Source organism: Geotrypetes seraphini, chromosome 10 (assembly GCF_902459505.1).
Source record: "Geotrypetes seraphini chromosome 10, aGeoSer1.1, whole genome shotgun sequence".
NCBI lineage: Eukaryota > Metazoa > Chordata > Amphibia > Gymnophiona > Dermophiidae > Geotrypetes > Geotrypetes seraphini.
In genome coordinates this window covers 55504688-55520718 of record NC_047093.1, presented here as the reverse complement: position 1 = coordinate 55520718, position 16031 = coordinate 55504688, and the positions used below count along the sequence as shown (strand labels likewise).

At 42.5% G+C, this 16031-nt stretch overlaps 1 protein-coding gene across 2 annotated transcripts in view; it reads right to left on the bottom strand.

The window, feature by feature from the left end:
• Positions 1-344: 344 nt before the first annotated feature.
• Positions 345-16031, bottom strand: part of CFAP77 (cilia and flagella associated protein 77) — a 224600-nt gene continuing 208913 nt past the window's right edge. For both annotated transcript variants that reach the window (XM_033960485.1, XM_033960486.1), the window contains 2 exons: positions 13568-13666; positions 345-518 (listed from right to left, as the gene is read on the bottom strand). In XM_033960485.1, the coding sequence (XP_033816376.1) occupies positions 396-518; positions 13568-13666 (222 nt within the window). In that variant the 3' untranslated portion in view covers positions 345-395. The remainder of the gene's footprint in view (positions 519-13567; positions 13667-16031) is intronic.

Sequence of the window (16031 nt, the reverse complement as noted above, 5' to 3'; positions counted from 1 at the left end):
CCCCCACCCCCCTTCTCAGTTCCCAAATCCCCCAACCTAAAAACTGCCATTTCCCCTGTACGGACAAACAGGAGCAGTGTGTCATCACGTATCCGAATGCCTTCCGAAACCCCAGGCAAAATTCCACACCGATTTGGGATGTAAATTCAAAACCAGAACCAGCCAAAAAGTCTCCAGCAAGGAACAGGGTAATTTGGCATCTCTGAATGAGATCCGGTTTAAGGTATTCATAGGAAACAAACCACAAGAGACACTGTAAGGAGAATGGTGGTGGCTGAAGGTTGGGTGACAGTTACAGCATGCAGGGTTTCCTCAGTGACAAAGTTTACAATTTGGTTTCTTGGTATGTGAATACTAAATACTTTATTAAAAAGACTCTCGCTCTTGCCATGTTTTCAGCAAGGAGTGTAAATGCCCTGTTCGAGGAGGCCTTTTCTTGCTGTTGCATCTGTATGCTGGGCACTGAAAGCTTGCTGTCGCGCTTCCGAGTTTCCGAAGGTATCCAGATGAGGACAAGCCTGTGAAAAAAAGGCCCATGGTCATTAGCAACAAGGAGGAACTTTGGATTCTGCTTTTACTTTTCACTCATACAGCATCTGCTTTTAAACCAGAACACAGAAAGAAGAGCTGTGGAAGCCGTATCAGTATGTATGCACAGCTGTGCACATGTACTCACAGTCTAGATTAGAAATGGAAGCTTATATGTTTACTGTCGAACAGCATAGTCTAAACCAGGGGTCTCAAAGTCCCTCCTTGAGGGCCGCAATCCAGTCGAGTTTTCAGGATTTCCAGAAATGCAAATACAATGTAGGGTGTTTAAATCAATAGTCACAAAACAAAAAACACCCTAAAGTGACATGCATCCAAAAGAATCTTGCTTGACATTTGGAATGAGCCTCAGAGACCAGATTTTTCCAATGAATATGCATGAGATCTATGTGCGTGCACTGCTTTCAATGCATATTCATTGGGGAAATCCTGAACACCCGACTGGATTGCGGCCCTCCAGGAGGGACTTTGAGATCCCTGGTCTAAACCCATTCCTGGAGGCACATCTACCACACCATCTACCCCCCCCCCCCAATCAATAAAAATTGTTTGAACCTAAAGTGATATTAGTTTGTTTTTTTTACGTGGAAGCCGAAGTTCAATCGTCTCAATGGAGAACCAAAACATCGCCAAGACCAAATAAAGCTTTGCAAGTTCAGTTGAATGTCAAAGTGATGTTAACAGTTTTTTTGACAGTCGTGGTGTTGCTCACTATGAATTTCTGCTACAAGAACAAACTGTCAACCAAAATGACTATCTGAAAGTGTTGAAACGACTCTGTGAGAGAATTAGGAGGAAGCAGCCTGAACTTTGGAAGGAGCAGTCATGGTTCCTGCATTATGACAATCTGCCTGTTCACACTGCCATCACAATTTGTGAATTTTGCGCAAAAAATGTGTTAACAGTTCTTCCCCAGCCACCTTCCCCTCCTGACTTGGCCCCTGCTGACTTCTTCTTGTTTCCTAAACTTAAATCCACGCTGAAAGGAAAGCGATTCGACACCATTGAAGACATAAAGCAAAGTTCAATGCAGCAACTTTTGGCGATTCTTGAAGATGTGTTTAAGATGGGAAAAGTGTATATGTAGGGAAGAGGAGTACTTTGAAGAGGACCTAATGGAATAAGTTGTAAGATTGTTTAATACATTTTTTTAAAATCAGTCTTGAGACTTTTTGAACAGACCTCATACAGAACTGGTGTCTATGGTCTGATTATATTGTCAATGGGTTCAGAAACTGGGGCTTTTGCAGTCTCCTATATAGGCCCATTTTTTCATGGATCAATATATGGAATCATCATCTGGCATAAGTCGCTGTTAAGGTGGTCTTTTATTTTTCATTCATTTTGTCTTGCTTAGAAGGTCTCCACTTTTATGCATTACTTAACATCATATTTTTATCACACTTTTTCCTTTTATAACTATTGCATCACATCAGTTCTCTTTATTCTGCCTTGATTTATTTGCTCCTTTATACATGTTTCTGTCTAGATTTCAAGGTTTTTTGCATTCTCTGCTTTGGACCTATTTATGGAACTACAGTACTCCCCCGATATTCGCGGGGGTTCCGTTCCAGGAACCCCCGTGAATCTTGAAAAACTGTGAATACGGTTTTCAGCGGGGGAGACAGGAGAGGGCAGCCGGAGAGCAGCCGAAGCGCCGGCGAGTGAAGGAAATCACTCGCGGTATGCTCCGACTGCCTCTTCCTGCACTAAAGTCAGGCCTCACAAATCAGGAGCTGCTTTGACACACGCAGCTCGTGATTGGTGAGGCCCGACTTTAGTGCAGGAAGAGGTGGTCAGAGCATATCGTGAGTGATTTCCTTCACTTGCCGGCGCAACGGCTGCTCTCTGCTGCCTCTCCGGCTGTCCTCTCCTGCCCGGTCATTCGTGGTTGGAAAATACCGCGAATGATTGGGACCGCAAATCGCTGACTGCGAATGACTGGGGGAGCACTGGGTAACTAAAGAACTGGATCGAGGACAAGCGCTAGAAGTAGTCTACTTGAATTTCAGTTAAAACATTAGATATGATTCCTCATATAAATTTCATGAATAAGCTGAGTGAGCTGAAGTAGAACCCAAAGTGCTTAACTGGTTCACTAACAGACATCAGAGGGTGGTGGTATATAGAATTCACTCGGAGGAAAGAAAGATAATTCACGGAAAGCCTCAAGAATTGGAATTGGGGCAAATTCTATTTAAAATGTGAGCAACATTGCTGAAGGGTTAGAAGGAAAAGTTTGCCTTTTGCAGATGATACAAAGATTTTCAACCTGTAGGGAGTGGACAACAAGAGAAGTGACTTACAAAAATTAGAAGGATGATCTGTATTTGGCAGTTAAAATTTAAAGTGAAGAAGTGCAGAGTAATACACTTAGGGAGTAGAAATTCAAAGGAGCGGCATGTGAGAGGCTGATATGCACAAAGTGGGAGCAGGACCTTGCCGTGATAGTATCTGAAGATCTCAAAGTAGCAAAAAAATGTGACATGTCAGTGGTCAAAGCCAGAACGATACTACTTTGCATAGACAGAGGCACAACCAGCAGAAGAAAGGAGGTGTTAATTCTCCTGTAGAAGTTGATGGTGAAGTACCCCTTGGAATACTGTGTTCAGTTTTTGAGGCCACATCTTGCTAAGGACATATAACGACCAGAAAGTGGTTTGCAGGAAGGTAACAAAAATGGTATAGGGTTTGTGCCCTAAAACATATGAAAGAGGATTAGGACCTGATTATGTATTTCATAGAGGAAAAGAGGGACAGGGAAGATATGATATAGGTGTTTACTTAAAAGGTGTTAATATAAAACCAAATAATTTTCAGAGATGATGAAGTGTAGAACTAGAGCATATGAATTGGGGTTATAGGGTTGTAAACTTCAGAGTAACATCAAGAAATATTTTTTCATGGAGAGGGTGATGGATGCCTGGAATATCTTCTTGGTGGAGGTTGTGGAGACAAAAACAGTGACAGAATTCATACATTTATGGGACAAACACAGTGCTGGGAAAAATGGTAGAAACAATTATAAAAAATAAAATTGTGGAACATGTAGACAAACATGATTTAATGAGACGGAGTCAGCAAGGGTTCAGCTGAGGGAGATCTTGCCTCACCAATTTGCTTGACTTCTTTGAAGGTGTGAATAAACATGTGGATAAAGGTAAGCCGGTTGATTTAGTGTATCTAGATTTTCAGAAAGCTCTTGATAAAGTTCCTCATGAGAGACTCCTGAGAAAATTAAAGAGTCATGGGATATGTGGCAAATGTCAGTTGTGGATTAGAAATTGGTTATTGGATAGAATACAGAGGGTATGGTTAAATGGTAATTTTTCCTCAATGAAGGAGAGTAAACAGTGGAGTGCCGCAGGGGTCTGTACTGGGACCAGTACTATTTAACTTATTTATAAATGATCTGGAAATTGAAATGAGTGAGGTGATTAAATTTGCAGATGACACTAAACTGTTCAAAGTTGCTAAAACATGCGTATTGTGAAAAATTGCAAGCAGACTTTAGGAAATTGGAAGACTGGGTGTCCAAGTGGCAGATGAAATTTAATGTGGACAAATGCAAAGTGATGCACATTGAAAAGAATAACCCGAATCACAGTTATCAGATGCTAGGGTCCACCTTGGGGATTAGTGCCCAAGAAAAGGATCTGGGTATCATTGTAGACAATACAATGAAACCTTCTACCCAATGAGAGGCGGTGGCCAAAAAAGCAAACAGGATGCTAGGAATTATTAAAAAAGGGATGGTTAACAAGACTAAGAATGTTATAATGCCCCTGTATTGCTCCATAGTGTGACCTCATCTGGAGTATTGCATTGAATTCTGGTCTCCTTATCTCAAGAAAGATATAGTGGCGCTAGAAAAGGTTCAAAGAAGAGCGACCAAGATGGTAAAGGGAATGGAACTCCTCTCGTATGAGGAAAGGCTAAAACGATTAGGGCTCTTCAGCTTGGAAAAGAGATGGCTGAGGGGAGATATGATTGAAGTCTACAAAATCCTGAGTGAAGTAGAATGCGTACAAGTGGATCGATTTTTCACTCTGTCAAAAAATACAAAGACTCTTAGGGGACATTCGATGAAGTTACAGGGAAATACAATAGGAGGAAAAATTTTTTTACTCAGAGAACAGTTAAGCTCTGGAACGCGTTGCCAGAGGATGTGGTAAGAGCAGATAGTGTAGCTGGTTTTAATAAAGGTTTGGGCAAGTTCCTGGAGGAAAAGTCCATAGTCTGTTATTGAGAAAGACATGGGTAAAGCCACTGCTTGCACCTGTATTGGTAGCATGAAATAATGGTACTCCTTAGGTTTTGGCCAGGTACTAATGACCTGGATTGGCTACCGTGAGAACGGGCTACTAGGCTTGATGGACATTGCTCTGACCAGTAAGGCTATTCTTATGTTCTTATGATCCCTAGATAGAAAGAGGATTAAATCAAATCAAAACAAAGTTTAAAATGATCTAATGGACAGAGTGGGCTTTGACAAATAGTAGGAAAGTAAGGCAGTGCCATACAGAATTCTATGGTCTGTGTCCTAAAATAGCAAAGACAGATCAGAATCAAGTATGCATATTTTGTATCACATTCATATCATATACTATGATTGAGTACTGTTTATCTCAGTGGGGGAAGGGAAGACATCTTAAGGCTGAAATTAATGGATAAAAGAACATAAGAACATAAGCAGTGCCTCTGCCGGGTCAGACCAGAGGTCCATCCCGCCCAGCAGTCCGCCCCCGCGGCGGCCCAACAGGTCATGACCTGCCTTAATCACCAGAAGGGGCCCCCTTGCCCCCTAGGTTTCTCATCGAAGTCCTATCTTCCCATCAATGTCCTAACCCTCCGGCTTTGCACCTGCACGACCTGGTGAGCTGTCTATACTTATGCAACACCCCAGCACCTCCCTCATTACCCCACGATCCCCTTTTCCCTCAGGAATCTGTCCAATCCCTGTTTGAATCCCTGTACTGTACTCTGCCGGATCACTTCCTCCGGGAGCGCATTCCATTTGTCCACGACCCTTTGGGTGAAGAAAAACTTCCTTGCATTTGATTTGAACCTATTTCCCTTCAGTTTCTCTGAGTGCCCCCTCGTACCTGTCGTCCCTTTTAGTCTGAAGAACCTGTCCCTGTCCACCCTCTCTATGCCCCTAAGTATTTTGAAGGTCTCTATCATATCCCCCCTGAGCCTCCTCTTTTCCAGAGAGAAGAGCCCCAGTTTATCCAGCCTCTCAGCATATGGGCAGTTTTCCAGCCCTCTTACCAGTTTCGTTGCCCTCCTTTGGACTCTCTCAAGAACTGCCATGTCCTTCTTGAGGTGCGGCGACCAATATTGAATGCAGTATTCCAGATGTGGGCGCACCATCGCTCGATACAGCGGCATGATGATTTCCCGCGTCCTGGTTGATATGCCCCTCTTGATGATGCCCAGCATCCTGTTGGCTTTCTTCGAGGCTGCTGCACACTGTGCGGATGGTTTCATGGATGGATCCACTAGCACACCCAAGTCTCTCTCAAGTCCGGTGTCTTCCAGCAATCTCCCCCCCATTTTATACTCGAACAACGGGTTCTTTTTCCCTATGTGCATGACCTTGCATTTATCTACGTTAAAGCGCATTTGCCATTTGTTTGCCCAGTCCTCCAGCTTATCGAGGTCCCTTTGCAGTTCCTCACACTCCTCCCTGGTCCTAACTCTGGCGCAGAGCTTGGTATCGTCTGCAAATTTTATAACCTCACACTTTGCCTCCGTTTCCAGGTCATTGATAAATATGTTGAAGAGTAGCGGCCCCAGCACCGATCCCTGCAGCACACCGCTCGTGACTCCCCGCCAGTCAGAATATTGGCCCTTTACTCCGACCCTCTGTAGTCTACCTGACAGCCAGTGCTTGATCCATCTGTGTACATCCCCGCCCACCCCGTAGTTCCACAGCTTCCTAAGCAGCCTTTCATGTGGCACCTTGTCAAAGGCCTTTTGAAAATCGAGGTAAATGATGTCTATGGGTTCCCCTTTGTCCACCTGACTGCTTATTCCCTCAAAGAAGTACAGAAGGTTTGTCAGGTACGACCTTCCCTTACAGAATCCGTGCTGGCTTGTCCGCAGTAGGCCATTTTTCTCGACGTGCTCGCAAATGCTGTCCTTGATCATTGCTTCCACCATCTTCCCTATAACTGAAGTCAGGCTCACCGGCCTGTAGTTCCCGGGGTCACCTCTCGATCCCTTCTTAAAGATAGGTGTGACATTCGCCAGTTTCCAGTCCTCTGGTACCTCTCCAGTTTTCAAGGATAGGTTGCAAACATGCTGGATTGCACCCGCTATTTCCTGACTTAGTTCCTTTAGAACCCTTGGGTGGATCCCGTCCGGTCCCGGTGATTTGCCGCTTTTCAGTCTGTCAATCTGCTTGAGGACATCCTCCCGACTTACCTCTATATGCCCCAGGTTGGTAGTTTTTGGAGATGGGGCAGTTGTAAGGGGGATAAATTTTTGTGGGTGGAGCAGTTTGGAAGAGTAGGGAATTCCACATTTTAAACTTGATTGCCCTATTCTCTAAATCCTACATTTCACTGTATCTAGGTTTCTATGTTATAAAAGCTGGAACTCCATTTCCCCATATAAATGCATTGGGATTTGGGAGGCTCATTTCTACAATCCTTGGTCCAATTTGGCCCATTTTCAAATTCATTATTTCTTTTAACCAGGTTTTCTCTCATGCCATTTTTCATCCCATTCCAGTAAATATTCAAGTGGGAATTCCTTCTCCCAAAGAAATACACTGAGGGGTCCTTTTACTAAGGCACGCTAGTGCGTCTTAGCATGCACTAATTGCTAATGTGTCCTTAGGATATAATAGATGTATTAGCATTTAGCATGCACTAAGATGCACTAGCACGCCTTAGTAAAAGGACCCCTGAATCATTTTTTGGAAGGGCTTACATTTCTGGAACCCCCAATCCACTTCGGCCTATTTTTAAACTCATTGTTTCTTTTTACTAGTTTCCCCCTCATTCCATTACATTTTGAGAGAGTTATTTTGTCCCTAGGTAGCCATTTCTGTCCCCTCTTGTATAATTCTTTCCAACTTCCATTGAGTTGGAAAAATAAAAAGCAACACTTGATGGATAATTAGCGGCTTATATCTGCCTGGTCACATGTCTTCCAGCCAGTGATTGCCAACTTAATGGTCTAGCTAGTCAAAATGAAGGCTCATGGAACTAGTTTCCAGCCTGGGCACAACTGAGTTAAAAGGACAGCAGATGAGAACTGACACATCAATAAAATAAACAAGGAAACACAATGTTTTCTTCATACATGGCTATTCTTTGCACAGTCTGGCTATTTGTACATATATCTGGTTTTGTACATATATCTACTTTTCTATAATAACAGTATTGGCCAATTTTTTTTTCCTGTTCAGAGATATGCAAGTGATCAGCAAATGTGCTAAAATACAGTATGAAAACAGCGTTTGCTGATGCTTTTTCAAGGGTTGATTCATTGTGCAAGAGACTATCTAAGGAAAATAAGAAATCTCACTCAGAAGGCGAAGAGCAAGATAGATGTTCTGTCAGGCAATGCTGTGATTAAGGGCGTTACAGCAGCATGAGACCCAAAGAGGTATGCACAACCTCGCGGTACTAATCTCTCTTCAGATAAAGATTTCTGTCTTACTGATATTACCTTGCTCTGAACAACATTCACAATAAGGAACTTATAACATTTGAAGAAACAAAGGGTTGCAGATGACAATGAACCCCCCCCCCTCCAACCAATCTGAGCTTCATGTTTCTTAGATATTTAGGTCTCAGCTGCTTAGGTTCAAATTAGAGAATGACACGGTGACAAAATTCATCACCGTTCCCGTCCCCGCGGATAACCGCGGGAAATAATCCCATGTAATTTTCTAGTGTTTATTTCAACCTCAGTCCTTCTACACCAGCATTCTTCAAAGCAAAGCTTGCGGGTCAGTGGTTGTGCCCAATTATACTCTGATTCTTCCCTCTCTCCTTAAAGAATGACATGAAGATGATTTCCCACGGTTATCCGTGGAACAGTGATGAATTTTGTCACCGTGTCATTCTCTAGTTCAAATTATACCTACATTTTGTTCATTTAAAGAGGTTTTACCAGCAGAAGGGGTTACAATGAGCAAATGGCAATGGTTGATTTTGTTTCTGACTCACATGTAGAAAAGGCCAGGAAATGTAAGTGGTACTTTCAATGGGACTATCTAGGACTAGCTTTGGAGAGCTCTGCTTCCATCATTAGGTCAGTGCAGAGCAACCATAGTAGGTAATTTCCAGTCCCCTTAGACACCGTTCAACTTGTTTTTTTCAGGCTAGGCCTTAAGAATATGCATGAGAGATATTTGCATACATACTGCTTCAGCTGTATGCAAATCTATCTCATGCATATTCATGAGGGTTAGTCTGAAAACCAATGCGAATTAATGTCTGTGGAGACTGGAGGTTCCCCATCCTTGAGAATGAGTTAAGGATGACGTTGCCCAAATTTACAAGTAAATTACAGACTGCATTAACACAGCCTCACCTCAGAGTAAGATCCACATTATGTTCTGCTACAACCCTCACAAACTAAGGGCACATTGCAAACTCCTAGTATTGAGAGAAAAAAGCCCACACTTCTAAAATAAACTGAACCAAAACAGAATAAAATCATATCCATAATATGCAATCATTGTCATCAACTATAAAATTAATTCAAATTCATCCTCAGTAATCAACAAAAAAACTCATCCACATACGAGACCAATCATATTTCCCAAAAGGGACATTAAGAATAGAAATCTAGATATGAATTGGGCCCTAACAATGTTTCTTTTTAGATGTTGTACTTTGTAGGCTCCCTATTATTGAACAGAGTTATAGTAAACTGTTTTTTTGGGGGGGACTGGGAAAATAATCATTTTTTCCATAAAGATTCTGTCATTTCTGCCATCTTTTAGGTCTGTCCTTTAACAAACAGTCTAACCCAAAGCTATATTTAATGTTTCAGATTCTCTTTGTATGCACTCAAAGTGTTAACAGTATAAAAAGGCATCATCTTTAGATGATTATTATATTGAACCAATAAAGGGATCATAGCCTGCAGAATGTTTCATCTTCGCTAGGACCATTAATGTTACAGCTCTGTCCCTACACATATCCATTTCCATCGCCATATATTTACACACACATTCATACATACATAGAAACACATATACAATGGCAGACAAATCCACACATATCTTGATGCAAATTATTTCATGAACCCATCACTGTGATGCTTGACAGAACATAATGAGAAACACTAAATCTTTTATAAGGTCAACACTCAGCTTCTTGAGCAGCTGTCAAACAAGAAAGAATTTAGCAAAGAGCCGAAAACTCACATCGCCTCATTAAACCCGACATGCCCGGACGGTGTACTCCACTATCAGTGTGCTGGCCGTTTTATGTCAGTAATTTGCAGTAAGGAGAAAAAGGGGGGAAAGAATAAGGAAGGGGCCTTGGGGAGGCTGGGGAGCCGTCAGCTCACTAGGATCGGCCCTGCTCCTAATTGGAAGCATTGGGCATTATCAGCGGAGGATTTTCCTAGGTTCCCTGACAGCTCCTGTACTGGAATGATAGCCCACTTGTCAGTCTAAAAGACCATTAAAAACAAACAATTTTTATTTAATTGGAGGCATGCACTGGGGGCCCAGGTGAGAAGCCTCATCAGCCTTTCTCCTTCTCCCTTTTCCCTGCATTGATGGTTTTCTGAAATTTTCTTTCAGATCTGTCTGAGAACAGGCTAGAGAGAGGGAGGTCTTCAAGCTTCTTCATACTCTGAATGAGAGCCATTTTCAATGAGGTTGTCAACACATGCCAATGACATGTTCTATGCTGCATATATAGCTTATGTATCTCCTTTTGTGTTAAACCAGCACACTGTGTCCATGCCACAGCTGGAGACATAGTGAATTCTAGTCGCTTTATATCTTTGAGAGTTGGCAAGGTTATTAATCTACAGATGGGATGGCACCCTTTTGTCTCATTTCAAGAGACAATATTAGTAAAAGGTTCAATCAACATGGACTAAATATACCAGTTAAGGAAATTTCAATATGTTCAAAACAATGCTGCTTGGATATTTAAGAGTTTATACCTTTATCACCATGTCTGCTCTACTATGAAGAAACTCTATTGACTGCCAATGGCTTCAAGAGTAACTTAAAATTTTATCTATGGTCTAAAGCAGTGGTTCCCAACTCTGTCCTGGAGGGCCACCTGTCAGTCAGGTTTTCAGGATAGCCCTAATGAATATGCATGAGACAGATATGCATGCCTGCTACTTCCATGATATGCAAATCTCTCTTATGCATATTCATTAGGGCTATCCCGAAAACCTGACTGGCTGGTGGCCCTCCAGGACAGGGTTGGGAAAAACTGGTTTAAAAGAATGTGGTTGTCCAATCCATTCTGATACTGACAAATAACTGATTTTTCCTTTTTTGAAAGATGTTAGGCTTAGGGATATGTGTAACTAAGCAATCTATTACATAGTTCCTTTTCTGTGGAACACCAATTACAAAATGAGTTGGCTTCTGATCACCTTACTTTGAGATATTGCTTTTAGGGCTCCTTTTACAAAGGCGCGCTAGCGGTTTAACGCATGTAATACCGCGCGCTAAACCGCCAGCCACTACCGCCTCCTCTTGAGCAGGCGGTAGTTTTTAGGCCAGCGCGGGGGTTAGTGTGTGAGGAAAAGTCACGCGTGTTAACTCTGCTAGCGCGGCTTAATAAAAGGAGCCCTTAGTGAGTGTGTGGATTTTTTTATGATTCATTTGTTTTGTATTTTTATCTTTTACCATATTTAGGGGGTGAAATTAACAAATTGTGTTAGGGCTTTAAGTCAAGTTATTTGCCCCTTAATGCTACATACAGGGTTCTAATGTAGCTTGCCTTTCCCAATCATGGTGATTTTAGATCCCTGCAAGTTACATAGATATGAAATGCAAAACATGAAAATGCATGAAAAGCAGCTCGTTACAATGTAAAAACCAAAATGCAACTTGTATAATGCACCAGGTGGACACTGCAAATTGTATTCTGGCCATAAAATGAAAGCTGTGGCCTGATGCTACTGGGCCGGAGGCTAAAAGGGCCAATACTGTTCCCCTCCCCCTTCCCCGATGACTTCTCCTAACACCTGATCAAGCCCCACCCACCCCCACCCCCACCCCCAAAGTGCTCCCACCAGCCCAGTACCTGGAGGTCCAGTGGTCTTCAGGTAGAAGCAATCCACAGTTGCTCCTTCCCTGCAAGCGCCATTTCCAAAATGGTGCCATCAGCGGTAGTTGCACATTATTACCACTAGGCGTTATGTTTCCATTAAGAAGAATGGGGGAAATAGAGAGCTCTTGGAACTCCATAACCCATATTTCAGGAGTCTGAGAATTCCCTCTTTAAATTTTAACTTCCAAAATCTATTACCCAAAAATTCTGCTGCCCTACTTTACACAGGTTGTCTACGTAGAAAAAGGGGCATCTGTGTCTGGATGTTCATACTCTATTTCACTGTTTTTCAACCGCCAGTCCAGCAGGAAATTGAAGTTAATCAATCTCGCCGGCCCTGTGCAGACCGGCAGAAATTTCCTGCGGACTGGCACCGGTCCACGGACCGGCGGTTGAAGAACAGTGAAACAGAGTATGAACATCCAGACACAGATGTCCCTTTCTCTACCTAGACAACCTGTGTAAAGTAAGGCAGCAGAATTTTTGGGTAATAGATTTTGGAAGTTAAAATACTGAACTTACCAATGTTCTCTATGTCTAAAATATCAGTCCATCATATCTTCTGCATTAGTTAATCCATCCTATTAGTTTACTACATTCTACGAAGTGCTAGTAGCTGATCTGTGGGATGATGGGTGAGTCTCATGGATAAGTAAGGAAGACCAGTGCTAGATATACTAGGTTATTTAACCAGTGTACTATTAACTCTTTAGTGCAAGAAATGATGCTTTTAGATTACTCAGTCTCAAATGAGACAAAGTTATATGAGCTCCTGCAGGGCTCCAGACAAGGAGTATGCCTGTAAATTCCTAGATTCTTCAAAGGTAGCATCATTAGCCTACTATTTGAGGGTAAAAAACATTTCTACCAGCTCACAGTAGTAACAGCAATGTTCTCCTATTTCAGCTAAAGAAAGGGACTTGTCTAATGATGCACACCTAAGCCTCATTGTCATGGCCCATAGTGTTATTGAGAGCTCTTTATAGGGATAATTTTAGAACTGTGTGTGTATGGATACAAATATGCCTGTCCTTTTATTCTGTGCAAACTTTGATGGGTTTTCAAAGTGAAAATACATGCATACTTTTACTTTGAAAATTACCCTACTTATTTATTCCTATTTGAGCACACAAGTTTCTGATGTCCGCTGATCATTCAGACAGTATTTACTCTAATTGATTTTATTAGAGAGTTTCCATTTATTGAAAGTATTGTTTATCCAAGATCGATTGCAAGGTTGAAAGTAACTCCTGACGCAGGCTACATTGCCATAACATGGTCGTTTCGAGTCCTCTCTACTTGATATTTTTGAGAATAAAGACTGTTTTTTACTTTCAACACTGCCTGGTGACTTCTCAGATTTTTTGATATCCCACTTTTTTGTGCTTTTGTTATATGCCCTCATAGGGACTTTGTTTTCCTATTTGCATAGATTTAAAGTTCACATTCATTTAAATGTATGCATGTAAATGAAGAGCTCTTCCCACCCCCCTCCTGAAGAATACTGCCTCAAACAGCTGGTAAATGGATGTGTACACAGGCAGTACATTCATAAGTTTAGGGAGGGTGAACAGGTAAGTTCTGGGGGCAAAACAGTACTTTACTTGCAGAAATGCCTTAAAAAATTATCACCTAGGTTATATCTCTATTTGACAGAATTTCATAAAGCAAATTATAATACAAGTGGCGGGGGAAGATTTGCTTCTGTTTTATCATATATCTATAAATATCTTATATACCTTCTTAAAACGTGACAACTGCCATAGTGGGATTGGATCCAACGGTGGCTGGAATTTCCTGAGCATTGTAGTCCGAGTATCATACAGCCTCCTCTGGATCTGAGTTCAAAGAAAAACATGAAGTAATCAGATAGAAAATCAGTCTGAAGAACAATTACCGGTAGCTAGCTGGTTGCAGAGCTTAATGCCTGAAACACAGAACAGCATACATATCAGATACACAGTGTCATGAAACAGAGCAGACCCTGATCTTTCTAGTGTCTATAGCTAACTTGCTATGAGGTCATGATGAATCATTTTGGGAATTTTGTATCAAATGGAAGGGCAGTTGGGGTAGGCTTCTAATAGAATAATCAATGTAGTGGTTTCCAACCAATTTTGATGGACCTGAGCCAGTCTTGTTTTCAGGATATCCACAAATAGTGTTCAAAAGAGAGCTTTGCAGGTGTTGCCTCTACTTCCCTTATCTCCTGCCAGCTCCTCCTTCAGGTATTGTCCCATTTTGCTGAAGTTAGCATGTTTGAAATCCAGGACTTTGAGCTTAGATATTGGTTTAGCTTTTACATATGGTTTGATTTGTCACGTTTGTATTTTAAATATGGCATGACTTTCAGGACCAGCCCAAAGGTATTTAGCACCCTAGGCAAACTTTCAACCATGCTCCCTCCGCCTTAGTTCAACATCTCTCATTCCTTAGCCCTTCTGCTGTAGCCTTTATTCTCTCTCTCTCCACATCACTGTGGCCAGAATCTCCTTCTCCTCCTTTTCTCCTGCCATCACCACCCCACATCCATCCTCTAAAACACATGCAGCACATTTAGCATTTAGCACCTGTACACACTCCAGTCTGCAGCAACCTACCTATTTAACACACACTTCCAGTCAAAGAGGTGGGACACAGCTGGCTTTGAGTATGTGTGGATACTCAAAGGTCCACCTCTGTACTGCCACTCCCCTGAGTGCTGCTGTTCTAGGTGGACACCAAGTCTATCTAGTGGCAGGGTTGGCCCTGATGACCTTTGTAGTTCCAAGAAATCAGGGGGACACAATGGCGTAGCGAGGATGAGAGGCACCTGGGGTGGTGGCACCCCTCCCCCGCCCTCATCTCTGCCTCACCCCGCTCCTTCCCCAATCCCGCCTGCTGGGTGCACCCCATTCCTTTCCCCCATACTTCTAGTTTTAGTTGTTGCTTGCGGTGGCCAACAACGTGCACCGTGCGACCCCGTCAGCTCTCCCTCTGATGTCACCTCCTTTGCACAGCACCCGGAAGTGATGTCAGTGGGAGAGCTGACGGGGTTGTGAAGAGCACATTGTTGACTGCCGCGAACAACTTCAACTAGAGGTATGGGGGAAGGGAAAGGGGGGCGCACACATGGAGGGGATGAATGGGAAGAGGCGGGAGGCGGAGAGGAGGAGGGGTGCCAGTGCCCCCACCAACATGGCATCTGAGGTGGACTGCCCCCTTCGCCCTCACCCCCACCCCTTACTACGCCACTGGGGGGGGGGGGATAGTAACAATCGCATCATGGCAGATACAACCCCAGAATCAAAAGCATGGGGAAAGTAACCTGCACTGCTTAGCACATACAACCTAAAAAATACTGCAGTCACAACCCCAAAACCTTACTGGGCAGACTGGATAGGCTCTGAGCATCTGCCATCATATTTTTGTTACTATGCATTGTGTGCAGATTTCTCTCATGCATATTAATTATGGATATCCTGAAAATCTAACTGATTGGGAGTCAAATAGGGCAGGTTTTTGAACTAGTGCTATAGAAAAAGCAGGACAGTCAATTCTACTTTGCAATTTAAAGAAAATATAATTTTACCCTTTTTTGAGGAGCGGAAATAAGGGAAGAAGATTAAAAAATATTACAGAGCAAAAACTGTGTGTAGTGGGGAGGTAGGAAGAACCTACAAACTGCTCTAGACCATAAGAATACATTTGGCTTTCATATGTTGGAGACATCTCTTGTGCAAAAGCTATTGAATAGTCAATGGATCTGGCCATTTCCTGCCTCAATAATATGCATATATTTTCTTATTTGTAATAAGCAATTTGCCCTACATGCCAGACATAAAAAAGCTGCTAATTAAACAAACTATGCATTCTTGCACTTAAAGTATAAAAGATGACTTGTAAGAGCAATAATCCCTTTCAAATTGGTCATTACCATATTAACTTGACTCTTCCTCAAGCCATTAACTAATAAAGCAAACATTGGTTCCCGCTAAATGGCATTTAGATATTGTTCTGCTCCCATGTGCTGTATTTCACTTACAAGCAGTAAGTGCCTGGGGGCTGGGGAGAGAGACACACACAAAGAGCTAACAGTTCTCAAACATTGTTCTGGTATAAGATTGAGGATGTTTATTGGTGGGGGAGGGGGTGGAAAGGAGGCAGAAGGCAAGGGAAGCATGGGCAGCTCCATGAAAACTAGACACATTCATAAGTACATAA